The sequence below is a fragment of the Carica papaya genome, chromosome 7 (assembly GCF_054855325.1).
Source record: "Carica papaya isolate Zhongbai chromosome 7, ASM5485532v1, whole genome shotgun sequence".
NCBI lineage: Eukaryota > Viridiplantae > Streptophyta > Magnoliopsida > Brassicales > Caricaceae > Carica > Carica papaya.
The window spans coordinates 6,713,141-6,727,853 of record NC_142315.1 but is presented as its reverse complement, the minus strand read 5'-3'; the positions used below and the strand labels follow the sequence as shown (position 1 = coordinate 6,727,853).

At 34.7% G+C, this 14,713-nt stretch overlaps 1 protein-coding gene across 1 annotated transcript; it reads right to left on the bottom strand.

Moving 5' to 3' along the window:
• Positions 1-595: 595 nt before the first annotated feature.
• MEE49 (Ribosomal RNA processing Brix domain protein) lies at positions 596-7,429 on the bottom strand. The gene is made up of 11 exons (XM_088207955.1): positions 7,096-7,429; positions 6,892-6,972; positions 4,780-4,875; positions 4,556-4,639; positions 4,376-4,445; positions 4,120-4,202; positions 2,622-2,701; positions 2,171-2,269; positions 1,960-2,068; positions 1,351-1,440; positions 596-1,219 (listed from the first exon to the last, which is right to left on the bottom strand). The coding sequence occupies exons 1-11, from the start codon at positions 7,342-7,344 to the stop codon at positions 1,181-1,183; spliced, it is 1,080 nt and encodes a 359-aa protein (XP_088064081.1). The 5' UTR covers positions 7,345-7,429; the 3' UTR covers positions 596-1,180.
• Positions 7,430-14,713: the final 7,284 nt, after the last annotated feature.

Sequence of the window (14,713 nt, the reverse complement as noted above, 5' to 3'; positions counted from 1 at the left end):
ATTTAAAAATAATAAACTAAGAACTGATAGTTTTATAGATATATAAAAAAAATAATTATAGTCTTAAACCATCATAGAAAAATCAAAATGCTTAAACAAAAATTAAATGATATTTTGTCAGTAAAATTTTATACATTTTATTAATTATATGATACTTATACATTAATAATAACATAATTTCTTCATAAAGAAGATACACAAAACACTGCCAAAAATTCAAACACATTATATGAATTACTAAAATATAATAAACCTTTTTAATTATGGTATAATTAAGTGTCAAAGTTAAATTTGTTCATATGTAACATATACAAGAAATTTAATAAAATAATTACAGAACTATATGAATGACCTTAATATTCACTCAATTGAGTGAAATTTTCTTGAATAACATTGCATACAAAAAAAATCAGTCTTTTAATATTTACCATGTTTAAACAAGATAAAATTAATTACTAAGAAAAAGAAAATCAGATGATACTTCATTTCCCAGTTTACCAAAATTCACAAGCATCTCAACAGACACAAAACCAAGCAACTTCTTCCAAATCAGTCCAATAAAAAAAGATTAAAAGGGGTCGGCAAGGAGAAATAGTAAAGAGGCAAAATGGGTGGCAATTCCTGAATTCAGAAAATCAAGCAACATTTAAACTCAAATGGGGCCTGCAAGATATTCACATGGTGTTTTTCAAATGTGTCAGATGGCAAGTAGAAGAAACTCTGGATCCGATCAGCTGCCCCTTTCATTACTTCTGTCGAAGTGTTCATCCTGGAAGTTATCCAGTTTCTGTTTATATCCTAGTTTCAACAGTAACAATTTGATGTTTTTGTATCCAACAATATATGGACAACTGAAAAAAAAGGAACTACTAGGAAATTCAAGTGGTGGAATTATTTTTTTCTGATGGCATAAACATTAAAATGCATGTGTCAAGGATTAAGCTGAACACATAAAAACACCGTCTTTCTATCTCTTCCCACTTTGATTACAAAATCGGTCAAAACTGGTAACTTGATGTCTCAGATAGCAGAATATTAATCTGGATGTCAGCAACTTGATAAAGTCAATTAGTCCACATTCCACCTTAATCCCTCTTGGAAGATAGAATATCCTCTTCTCCAAATGATGCTTATATTCCACAAGTAACAAGAGGAAGGTAGGAAAAGACGGACCCAAAAGTCATAAGAAAAATCTCCTTCGGCTAGTGTCCATTTCAGGCTGAGAAAATAAGAGGAACAAGCAAATGAAACAGTGAAGATAAAAGACAGTACAGAAATATTTGCATTTTACAAGAAAAGAAAATAAGCTTATATAGGCAAATGGATAAAATGCTGAGAACAAGTGATTACCTTGTGGACCCACTCATACTCACCACCTTTGGTGTCAAATGTTCCATGCTGCAGGCTTACTAACTTAAGGGTGAATCGAGGACCACATTCCTGTACATTTTGAAGCGTAAAGGCAGTGTGAAATCACAAATAATGAATGACCCCTCCCTTGTAAAGCTGAGACTAGGCAGTATTGTCCATTTGGAAGGGCTTAATTTTTCAGCTTATGAGCTTATTTTCTAAGATAAACAATCCAAATGTTGGCCAAGTTCTTTTGTCTGATAAAATCTGTAACTTTGAGCCAAAAATCAGAGCCAATTTGTAGTAAGCTCCTCATACCAGCTTATTTTTTTTCTAGTTATAAACTTTAAATCCTAACCTAACTTACTTAAAACTTTTGACATTATAATATTCCTTCACAATTCATAAAACCTACTTTGCAAAAGCTTATAAACTTAAAAAGAAAAAATCCATCCAAATGGCCTCAAAAACTACCATGAAATTGCTAAAACTTGGTGGCTCTGAATATAAACTCCATAGTAACTAATCAAGAGTTGAGCCATGCACTAAAGAAAGTGTCATTAAAAAAATCCGAAAATGACACAAAAAGAAGCAACAGAAACTACCAACCTGAAGACGCGCTATTAGTTTCTCTCTTGAGATGTTATCTACTTTAACATCCTTTGCCTTTTTTACTTTTGAATCGCTTTGTTTACTTTCCTTGGTTTCAAATATGTACCTAAACAAATGCCAGAATGTATCTTCAAGAGAAAATATAACCAAAACAACTGAATGTTTTACTTGAAGCACTTTCAAATGTGGGAAGAAACAAGTTACTTACCTATGATGTCGAAAAAATATGAAATCTCGTTGATTATGAAAGGTTACAACCCGCCGACCACGAAAATTTGGATCTTGGGGAAAAAGTGACTGTATCAGTCTGGAAAAGAAAACAAAAAGAAAGGAAATATTCAGGAAGAGAAACTAGTCCATCCTATAAATAGTCCATTAATATTTATCATTCACAAGAGCTGAAAAGATTTGTTCGTTATACACATAAACAAGGTGGTGAAGCTCCTTTTCCTTTTTCTACAATCTGGGTGGGGATAGAAAAATTAAGGTGGGAAATACATGGATTCCAACACTAGCATCCCAAGTAAGGTCAGGTGCTCACAGATTAGCCAAAGAGGCATGCCAAACTTATTTGAAATTCAAAGACGTCGCAAATCATTCTAAAACATCTATGGAATTTCCATCATCACTAACATATTACAATAAGAATTAGAGCAGACCTCCCAATGCGATGGCCCAAACGTGTTGTAAAATTAGTTAAAACTAGTTCAGGCTCGTGACTGGTAGGATTTCCATGATTCTGCAAAAACATACATAATCTGAATGACAATTTTGTATTTTTCATTGCATTTGATAATGATACACGGATTGTATTTGCAGTACAAAAAAATTATCGTATTTACACAAAAAAAAAATATTTCTAATTAGTAAGAGAATTTTCCGGAATAAATGGAAAATCATATCAAAGAGATTAGATAAGAATCTTACTAATTAGTGAGAGGATCTTCTGAAATAAATAGCAGACCAAATCAAAGATATTTGGTCAACCATGGTCTCATGTATTCTAAATTAGGAAGTAAATATTTCTAATACAGCAACTAGAATTACTCAATTTTCAACACTTCCCCCCTCAAGTTGGACTGTAGATGTCAAGTAAGCCTAACTTGGATCTTATATCTTCAAATTTTACTTTTGGTAGTGCGTTATTTAGAATATCTGCTCTTTGTTGATTAGTAGGAATGTAAGAGATGTTAATTATATCCCCTTCTATCTTCTCCTTGATGAAGTGCCTATGTAGTTTCACATGTCTGGATCATTAGATTTTGTTTCAGTGACTACCCCGTAGATGTAGTTACCTTTTCCTCGACCACAAATGAATATCATAACTGAATGCGACTATTAGAGATAGTTATGACCATTCAGTTTGTGTCCAATAATGATAAAGGCACTGGACTCAGATCCTCCATTTCAGCTGGTAACAAATTGAGATGAAGTAGGAGAGATGATTAAGACTATTGAACAAGGTGGAAAAAGTTTCTGGTCATAATTGCCCTGTTACCTGAAAGAACGAAAATTGTGTATTTTCCGTTGCCTTTGATAATGATATAAGGATTGTTTTATGCAATAAAGTTACCATATTTACACCCAAAAAAATCTTCCTAATTAGTGAGAGGATTTTCCATAACAAATGGCAGACTAAATCAAAGAGATTTGGTCAACCATGGTGCCACGTCTTCTAAATTAGGAAATAAATATTTCTGATATAGCAACTATAATTACTCGATTTTCAACAAAATCAAACAAAATACTGCAGTTATCTCAATTCAAATAAAAGCTTGCAATTATCCCAACTCAAACAAAAGATTGCAATTATCCCAACTCAAACAAAAGATTGCAATTATCCCAACTCAAACAAAAGATTGCAGTTATTTGGCTTCATCTAAGGATGTAGAGCATTAAGCTGATGAAACTATTGATATAAGGGGTTACTATCACAAGTCAACTCCTGTAAAAGTTCTCTTTTCATCAAGCTCCTCAAATCAAGTTAAAGCCAGTTTCAGATAATTTCAATGAAATTAACCCCTCAGAGAACAATAGTAATGTAATGCAAGCAAAAACTACAAAATATTCTTCCTAATGCAAAACATTTAAGAAAACTAGATGATAATCCATCTTCAACCAAATATATGAAGATGTTTAAGTTCAATTCCATGTTACCTTTATATCCTTGCGTAGAACAAGATTTGAGAGCTTGAAATGGGCTGTGGGTCCATCAGGCAAGCCAATTATTAAAAGAGCATCTGTGAGGCAAAGACTTCGGTTATTTCACAAGAAGCAAAATGCTTAAACAAATTCGCTCTTACAGTGATAAAAAATTCAGAAGCAGGATTGGAAATAATCTCTCTAGCAGATATCCACATTAAAAAAAAAATAACATGCAGGACATTCTCAGGAGGCAAGAAGCACCACTAACTTGGTTCCCTGCGGTTAGTGTGGACAACTATAATTGAAGTGAAGTCCTTGTTTTTCGCATATTCTACAATCTGAAAGGACCACGTACATCATAAAGGCAGTAAGAGTTATATGAATTATTGTATATGACCTTAATAATTCGCTAGTTACGTAGGTTAGTTCCAAAAAATCACAACAGCACCTTTTTCAAGTCATAGGTTCCTCTCTTATAGTAATGTGCATTGGGTATGACTGAGAGCAATTCTGATATAAAAGCCGGTCCCCTCTGCAGGCCAAAACACACAATAGTCAGCAAGCACCTTGCAATTCAAAAACTAAATTAAACACAAATTTTCTCTGAAGTGGGTAATATAGGTAATGTTGCTTCATTAAATAAGACAAACAAAAGTGGCATATTGAACATACAGTAGAGTTGAAACGACTTGTAGTGATCAATATCTTCTGTGTCAATTCGCCCTTTAGGACTGCACTAAATTCATCTACATCATTACCAGCAAACAGCTGCAAATCATGAAACCAAAGAGATCAACAATGAAATACGATAGGTGTTATTTTACAATGTTTTTATTAATTCTACAGATAATGGAAAATGCCCTTGGGTAAGAACTTGAAAAGATGCCAAACTGCAAGTTCTCAAGATTCCACAAGTAACATTTAAAATCATAAACATCTATTCTTATGCTAATTGGGAAATTAATGATTATAGCAATCTGTTATTGTGCTTAGACAGCATGAAGCTGAATGACGACAGAGATAAAAAGGTATGGAAGTCTGATGAGAAGAATGGTTTTTCTGTGAAATTGCTTTGTATGAGTGACAACAGTAACAGTAATATAGCACCCTTCAAGCAGTTATGGAAGCTGCTTGGGAAGCTTTTACTTGGGAATGGAATTTTTTACTTGGGAAGCTGCAAAGGAATGCATTTTGACTATTGATATGCTTAAAAAGAGAGGTAACACCATGTTTAACAGATGCTACCTATGCAAATCTGATGAGGAAACGTGCAACCACTTACTGTTGATGTGTCCAACGACATACAGCATCTGGACTACTGTTTTGGGCTTGTTGAGGTTGAATTGGATTGTGGCCAATAATGTGAGTAGAGAGCTGTGGTCATGGGCAGATTTTTGTAAAAAGAAAAGGCATTTATTCCTTATTCCATTAACTATTTTTTGGATTGTGTGGAAGAAAAGAAATATGAAAGCTTTTGAGGATATTGAGACTAATTTTACATACATTTGAGGTAGATGGATTCACATTTTTTACTCTATCTTGTTAGATCATAACATCAAAGATTGGGATGATTTTGGGATTGTTATTGACCACTTGATTGACTTGTAACTATGTTTTGTATACGGACAGTACCCCATTGATACCTTTGTTAATAATAATACTTTTCTTATATTTGAAAGAAAAATAAAACCCTACCATAACCTTCTCTTAATCAGCTTGCTTCCACTTCCTGTGGAAGCATATATGGCAGAGAAATGCATCTTCATGGATGGCCTTTTTTGCTTGGGGACTGTGTTGGTTAAGATTCTCATCGTTAAAAATTAGACCAAGAAAAGCAAAATTTCAGCCAATGGCTGCCCTTTGTGTCTTCCCAACAAAGACCCTTAACCACCTTCTCCTCTGGTATTTGGAAGGTTATAGGATTCTGCCCTTAGTCTTCTGAACTTCCCTTGGGCAGTCAGGGATCAGTATAGGAGGAGATCTGGGGTTCGGACGAGTATGAGGAAATCCATGAAGAATCTACTTTCCTTTATCCCAATAGCCATTATATGGGCTAAAGAGGAAAAATTTAAAGACATTTGACAATTAACATAACTTTGACAGATATTAAATATTCACGCACCAGTTCTCTACACAGATAGAAGTTGATCTATTTCAGCATGACTTCTCAAATGCTGAAAAGCTAGCTCTTAAAAGTATAAATTCTAGAGAAGCAGAATGTTTCAGGGAAAAATGACAAGCTGGACTAGGATACTAGTGGTAATTGGCAAGGGATGTTACAAATGGCTGAGAGTAAGGGATCAACTTATAGTCCTGAATAATGGACCATAAAATCAAGCATTAGAACAACTATGCCAAGTCCTAAAATGAATATATCAATGTGAACTATTTTAAAAGTTCACATTATCAACATTTATAAACTTACATACCTAGTAAGTTTTGAGTTTATCAACAGTATGGGCATTTAAAACCCATTCAATAAATGGCTAAATTTTCTTCATATGTTACAGCTTAACCTACTCTACATGAGTCCTCATTCCTCAACCTGAAAATTTTAATTGATAAACTAAAACCTTATGTTCCCCTTATTCACTTCGATTATTCTCCACATTCCCAACTAGTCAAAGCAAATCATTCCCATGAATTAAATTTATAAGAATCAAAATCATGGGGAAGACAAGAGTTTTCAATTATGCTAATGCCCAATAGAACAGTCTATCATGCCGATGTTAATATCGAAATAAATTTGCAATAAACCCGGTAAAGAATAAAATCCGTGAATACCTCTTCGTCATCAGGCTTGCAGACAGTTTCGTCCAACTCCCTAGTATTCTCAATGGTACGAGGTGTCTTCCTAGGTGGAGGCTTCAATTAAACATACAAAAATCATATTAGAATATGATATTACTTGAAAGAACTTCATTTTGCACCAACAATGTGTATTTCATTAGGAAAAAATAATCTAAAAGAGCACGGTAATAGACTTACCTCCTCGCCAAGCTCAAGGGCTCGCTTCTCAGCAGCATCGCGAGCCTTGAGCTTCTTGCGCTTATCAAGCAACTTCTGGTGCTTGAGTTTGGCATGCACGGCTGATCTTTTCTCCTTGTTCTTTATCATTGATGGGAGTATCTCTTGCTTCTGTTTCTTCCTGTCACTGTATCTAGAATTCTCTCCATAGGCCTCTGCATCTTCTTCCTCCACTCCTTTGCCTTCGCTCTTCTTTCTCTTTCCTCCCATACCCAGTCACTTGACACACTATCTCACAATCGTAGCAATTGATTGATCAAAACAGTTAATAGACATTAGGGTTGAGAAATTGCGGCCTTTGGAGTTTATAAAGTAATTTGCAAATAAGGTCTTGTTTGGGTAATTGTTAAATAATGATGTATAATTTTTTCTTTTTTTTCTTTTTTGTTTGTTTATATTTTTAAACACATATTAAAATTTTTTAATGGTTAAATTATAATTTTTAAAATCATAATTTTTTTTTATTTTTTTAAACTACTAATTTAGTAGTTTTATGATAATATGATATTTTTCTTTTATACTCTTAATATTTTTTATTATTTATAATATTACTCTTCTCTCTAATTTCTTCTACTATGCACTTCTTGTATTTCTTTTAAAAATATTGTGTATATATATATGTAAATTTAATTATGTATTATATATATATATAAATATATATTTGTAACACCCGAGAAAAAAAAAATTTATTTTTATTTTTTTTAATTTATTTCAATTTATATTAAAATTTTAGTTTAATTTTATATATATTTAATTTATAAGGTTTTAATTTAATTTAGATTAATTTAATGAAAATAAAAATAATGATAATGATAAAATAGGGTAAAAAAATTATTTTTGGATTTAATTGAAATTTATTTTAGAAAAAATGGGTAAAAATTTGGATTGTGTGGGTATTTTTGAAAAGAAAATCAGAAATCGGGGGTCAAAACGTAATTTAAAAAAGTTGTGCCACGTCAGCAGCCCCTGCCAACCAGGACACGCCACGTGGCAAGGAACGCTGACGCGTGACAGGGCCACGTGGACGATCCACGTGCGCGCGATCGGACGGCCCAGATCCATTCCCGCGCGCACGGACGGTCCAGATCAAATGTGCGCACGGACAGCCTAGATCTCACGCGTACGGACGGTCCAGATTCAATCAGGCACGGACGGCCCAGATTTAATCCCAAATAAATCGCGATCGGACGGTTCAGATTAAATCTTGATGGACGGTCGAGATTAAAAGGGGAAGGGTATAAATAACGTCATCCACACCCGACCACAAAACCCTAGCCGCCAGTGCCTCGCCGGAGAAGAAGAATCAGACGCCGGAGGAGTCGGCCGCCGCCACCCGCCGCTGCACCGAAAAATTTTTCGACCGCCAAACGATGTAAACTTTATCCCCTTGGCTCGTTTTTCGATGCTGAATCCGCCTATGGCCAAATCGGAGCCAAACCACCTGCCAATCGGCCGGAAAACACCGCCAAAGTCCAGCAGCGCCGCCGCGACTTTCCTCTGTTTTTGCCTCCGATGAGGCCCTTTTCGGTCTCCATTCGATGCAATTTTTATACCATTGTGATCACCGTCCTTTTCTCTACAGGTTGACCGAAACAAAACATCAAAACGCGACTTGCACCGGAGAAACTGCCGCACTCGAGAGCATCGCCGCTGATAAGACTCGTTTTTTGTGATTTTTTGGCCCACCGAGGGCCATAGGGTTGTTTTATCGCAGGGACCAAAGCAAGTTTGGTCGAATTCGGCCGAAAACGGTCAACCCATGGCGGATAGCCGCCGCAGACGGCGGCGCCGTCGCCGGAGCACAGCAGAGCCGTCGTGCCGGAATTTCGATATTGGCTGAAAGGGGCCCTAGGTCTGATTTGAAATTTTTTGGGACACGTGCAGGTACCGGTAGTGCATTTCAGTTTTTTGAAAAAAATCTAGAGAATTTAGAGACAGTTCGTAGGCGCACTGTAAAGCCGATTTCAGACCCTGAAACAAGTAAGGATCTCTCACCCTACCTCCTATCACGGCATTAAAGCTTAATAAATAATTAAACGGTATTTTGTGACTTTATAGATATGTGTAATTGATTGAGGTTGCTAATGGAGCTCGAATCTGATACATTGTTGGTCAGTTGTTGTTTGATCTATTTTTCAATATTAAATGCAGTATGATATTTGATGTATTTATTTTATGGTCTCGTATGCATGAATCATGGTTTCTTTTATTACGGTTTGTATTATGGTGAACCCGATACCGTGTTGTCTTGTTTGGTGTCAATTACTGGTTTACATATTTGTGTATGAGTGGATGATTGAGACCAAGAAAAAGAGCAAAAAAGGTTATGTGAATTGATAAATGGATAATGTGAAAAACCTTATTAGATATCCTGGGAGATGGTGGACGGATCGGGTCCGTAGGGAACCCTATCGGGAATGTGGTCTCTCATACCGGACGGAGTATAGAGACCTTATGTGTTTTAGTGCCCATACTGGACGGGGTATGGGCACGGCCCGTTTCACCCTCATGTCGGACGGGGTATTGAGGTTTATGGTTTTGACACCTATACCGAACAGGGTATGGGGACGGCCCTGGAATCAGGTTATTAATATTAATGGTTCACGTGTAGCGGGGACCCCCTATGAATCCCCATAGATACTAGTAGGCTGATAAAATAAGAAATTTATTGTCTGATTATTAAAATGCAAAAGTATGACATGTGTTCTGTTACAAAGTCGATATGATTTTATGATGGTTATAATGTTATTGTTTTCGTATGTTATTTTCATGAATCTCACCGAGATAAGTGGACAGTAAAGGTTTTTATGTTAATAAATGAGTTTGTTATAAATTATGCTCCATTGGTTGTTTTTGTTTTCTAACGACCTTTACTCATGTGGCAGTGAGATAGTGTGATATTTTTACTGGGCTAGTGTAGCTTATTCCTTATTTAACCATTTCAGATCAGGAAGACGGGGTTCCCGAGCCCGTTCCGCATGAAGACAGCGAGTTAGACGCTTAAAGACTTTATAGTTCTATTTATAGTTTTTATTTCGAGTATCTCTTTTAATTAGCTTATTCTTTCATGTTTTGAGTACGTTTTTTGTTATTGTGTAAGGGATGTTAATCAAAAATTTTATTACGCTTCCGCATTTAAGATTTTTAATACATACATCTTCATTTAAATTCCGGAACCGTTACAATATTTATATATGTAATTAAATTCATATATTTATAATTTTAATTATATATATGTATATAATATATTTAATTATGTTAATTTTATATATATACATATTTATATATTTATACATTTAATTCTATATATTTTATTACATAATACATAAATTTATATATATTTGTATTTATATATTTAATTATATATAAATACATGTATATAATATATTTAGATATATATATTTTATCATATATATTTACATTTTTAGGTATATATTATACATGTATATAATATATTTAATTGTATATATATTTTTAATTATATATATGTATACATTCAATTATATATATTTTTATATTTAATATTATTTTTTAAAATTTTTTCTCTTTTTATTTATTATTTATTTCTATATACAATAAAATAAAAACAAAATAAAAATTTTGTTCAAATATACAACTATACTATCTTGTCAATCTAAACAAAAACAACTATCACTGTAAAATACTAATAGAGTATAATCCAAATATGATTAAATTTAAATATTAATGAATATTGTACATATCCGACCGTACTTGACATTATCGAACCTTCATATAAGTCATCCAATCATAACGTAAATGATACAATGGGTATAAAATAAAATAGTAGAAAATGATATAGCAGATTAATGAAAAATATTTAAAATTAAAAAAAAAAAACCATAAAGCCAAGAGAAGAGCTGGCACTTAGACAAAAATCCATCTCTTCATACATGAAACATGCAGCACGGCATCAAGAACAAAAATTTTAAGACATTGTTTGGATGATGGTTCAATAATAATAGTATGAATTTTTATGTTTTTTTTTTGTTTATTTATATTTACAAATATATAGTATAGTTTTTTTTATATTTTTGAGTTATGGTTATCAAAATCATGATTTTTTTTTTTTTAACTACTGATTCGATAGTTTTATGATAATTTGATAGGTATTTATTTTTATACCCTTAATCTTTTATTATTTACAATATTACCTCTCTCTTTAATGTAACACCCAAATGTTATTATTTTTATTTTTTTAATTATTTGAATTTTTTTGATTTTTAATTAATTTAATTTAATTTAATTCCATGAAAATAATAATAATAATAATGATAAAATTGGATAAAAATATTATTTGGATTTAATTGAAATTCATTTTGAGAAAAATGGGTGAAAATTTAGATTCTGGGGGTGTTTTTGAAAAGAAAATCGGAAACCGGAGGTCAAAACGCAATTTAGAAAAGTTGTGCCACGTCAGCACCCACGTCAGCAGCCACGTCAGTGGCCCGGTCAGCAGCCCCGGCCAACCAGGACACGCCGCGTGGCAAGGAAACGCTGACCAGGGGACGGGCCATGTGGGCGATCCGCGTGCGTGTGATCGGACGGCCCAGATCCGTTCTCGTGCGCACAGATGGCCCAGATCAAACGTGCGCACGAACGGCCCAGATCAAACGTGCGCACGAACAGCCCAGATTCATGCGCATGGACGGCCCAGATTCAATCAAGCACGGGCGGCCCAGATTGCATCGCGATGAACAGCCCAGATGTAATCTCAATTAAATTGCGATCGAACGGTCCAGATTTAATCTTGATGGACGGTTGAGATTAAAAGACAAATGGTATAAATAACCCCACCCACACCTTACCACAAAAACCCTAGCCGCTAGTGCCTCGCCGGAGAAGAAGAACCAGACGCCGGAGGAGCCGACCGCCGCCACCTGCCGCCGCACCGGGGAAGTTTCCGACTGCCGATCGAGGTAAATTTTCTCCTCTTGGCTCGTTTTTCGATGCTGAGTCCGCTTATGGCTAAACCGGAGCCAAACCACCGGCCAAACGGCCAGAAAACCCAGCCGAAGCCCAGCGGCGCCGCCGCGCCCCTCCTCTGTTTTTGCCTCCGATGAGGCCCTTTCCTGCCTCCATTCGATGCAAATTTTATACCACTGTGATCACCGTTCTTTTCTCTACAGGTTGATCAGAGCCAAACATCAAAATGCAACTCACGTCGGAGGAGCCGCCGCCCCCGAGAGCACCGACACCGATAAGTTTCGATTTTTTATGATTTTTTGGCCCACCGAGGGCCCTAAGATTGTTTTATCACAGGGACCGATGCAAGTGTGGCCGAATTCGGCCGAAAACGGCAAACCCGAGGCGAATCGCCGTCACTGGAGCACGGTGGAGCTGCTGTGCTGGAATTCCGATATTGGCCGAAAGGGGCCCTAGGTTTGATTTGGGATTTTTTGGGACACGTGCAGGTACCGGTAGTGCATTTCAGTTTTTTCGAGAAAAAATTCAGGAAAATTAGGGACAGCCTGTAGGCGCACTGTAAAGTCGAATTCAGACCCCAAAACAAGTAAGGACCCCTCACCCTGTTTCCTATCACGGTATTAAAGCTAAATAAATAATTAAATTGTATTTTGTGACTTCATAGATGTATAATTGATTAAGATTGCCAATGGAGACCGAGTCTGATACAGTGTTGGTCTATTATTGTTTGATCTAATTTTCAGTATTTAATGCAGTATGATGTTTGATGTAATTATGTTATGGTCTCGTATGCATGAATCATGGTTTCTTTTATTATGGTTTATATTATGGTGAATCCGATACTGTGTTGTCTTGTTTGGTGTCAATTACTGGTTTACATGTTGTGTATGATTGGATGATTGAGATAAAGAAAAAAGGCAAAAAGGTTATGTGAATTGATAAGTGGAAAATGTGGACAGCCTGACTAGATATCCTGTGTGATGGTGGACGGACCGGGTCCGTAGGGAACCCTACCGGGAACGTGGTTTCTCATACCGGACGGGGTATGGAGGTCTTATGTGTTTTGGCGCTCATACCAGACGGGGTATGGGGACGGCTCGTTTCACCCTCGTACCGGACGGGGTATTGAGGTTCATGATTTTGGCGTCCATACCGGACGGGGTATGGGGACGACCCTGGAATCAGGTTGTAATGTTAATGGTTCACGGGTAACGGGGACTCCCTATGGATCCTCATGGATACTAATAGGTTGGTAAAAGAGGAAAATATGTTGTTTAATGATTGAAATGCAAAAGCGTTGTAAGCGTTATGTTATAAAGTTTATATGATTTCATGATGATGATAATGTTATTGCTCTCATATGTTGTTTTCATAGATCTCATCGAGGTAAGTGGATAGTAAAGTTTTTTATGTTAATAAAGAGTTTGTTATAAATTATACTTCATTGGTCATTTTTGTTTTATTCCCACCTTTACTTCTGTGGCAGTGAGATAGTGTGATGTTTTTACTGGGCTGGTGTAGCTCATCCCTTATTTAACCATTTCAGATGAGGAAGACGTTGTTCCCGAGCCCGTTCCGCATGAAGACGGCGAAGTAGACGCCTAAAGACTTTATAATTATATTTATAGTTTTTATTTCGAGTATCTCTTTTACTTAGTTTGTTCCTTCATGTTTTGAGTACGTTTTGGTTATTGTGTAAGAGATGTTAATTAAAATTTTTATTACGCTTCCGCATTTGAGATTTTTAATACATATATTTTATTTAAATTTTTGGAGCCGTTACATTTAATTTCTTATACCCATCAGTTCTTATATTTTTCTTCTTCTTTTCAAAATATTGTATATATATATATATATATATTTAATTATGCATATATTTTTATATATAAATATGTATTTATATATTCAATTAAATTCATATATTAATTATATATAAATACATTTATATAATATATTTAATTATATATATACCTTTAATTATATATATTTATATATTTAATATTATATATATTTTTTATTTTTTATTTATTACTATATACAATAAAACAGAAAAAAATAAAAAATTTGTTAAAATATATAATCATATTATCTTGTCAATACAAACAAAAATAATTATTATTATCAGACATTAATATATCATTATTAAAATATAATTAAATTTAAATATTAATAAATTTTACATATAGCAGATCGTAACTGATATTAATAAAGCATGGTGTAAATCATCCAAAAGAGAATTTTTTATGATGGAAGCACATGATTGAATGAAAACATGAGGATATAAGTTTTTCGAGTGAACCACCACTGCTGTAAAGGTGAATTAGATTTCTGTAAGATGCTTGTATTTGAATGTTCACCAGATATAGATCATATACTTGGCGCATAACTAAGGAACTCATAAATTGCACCTGGAGGCGAGACTGAACGCACCAATTGATGAAATTTACAGACAAAAAAAAAAAAAAAACCAAAATGATAATAATAATAATAATAATAATAAAGAAGGGGATCATCACGTCAACATGGAAGTGCAAATTTCCATAGTACCCAAAAGAAACAGGATTTGATATGGAGGTACCAACCAGAGGCAGTCTTGGATACTTGTGACGCCTTGATGAGCATGCCTTCGGTAAGA

Coding starts and splice junctions, on each gene's coding strand:
- MEE49 (XM_088207955.1), bottom strand. CDS start 7,344: ATGGGAGGAAAGAGAAAGAAGAGCGAAGGCAAAGGAGTGGAGGAAGAA. Junction 4,876..6,891: donor GCAAGCCTGATGACGAAGAG/GTATTCACGGAT, acceptor CATGATTTGCAG/CTGTTTGCTGGTAATGATGT. Junction 2,270..2,621: donor TTGGGCCATCGCATTGGGAG/GTCTGCTCTAAT, acceptor TTTCTTTTCCAG/ACTGATACAGTCACTTTTTC.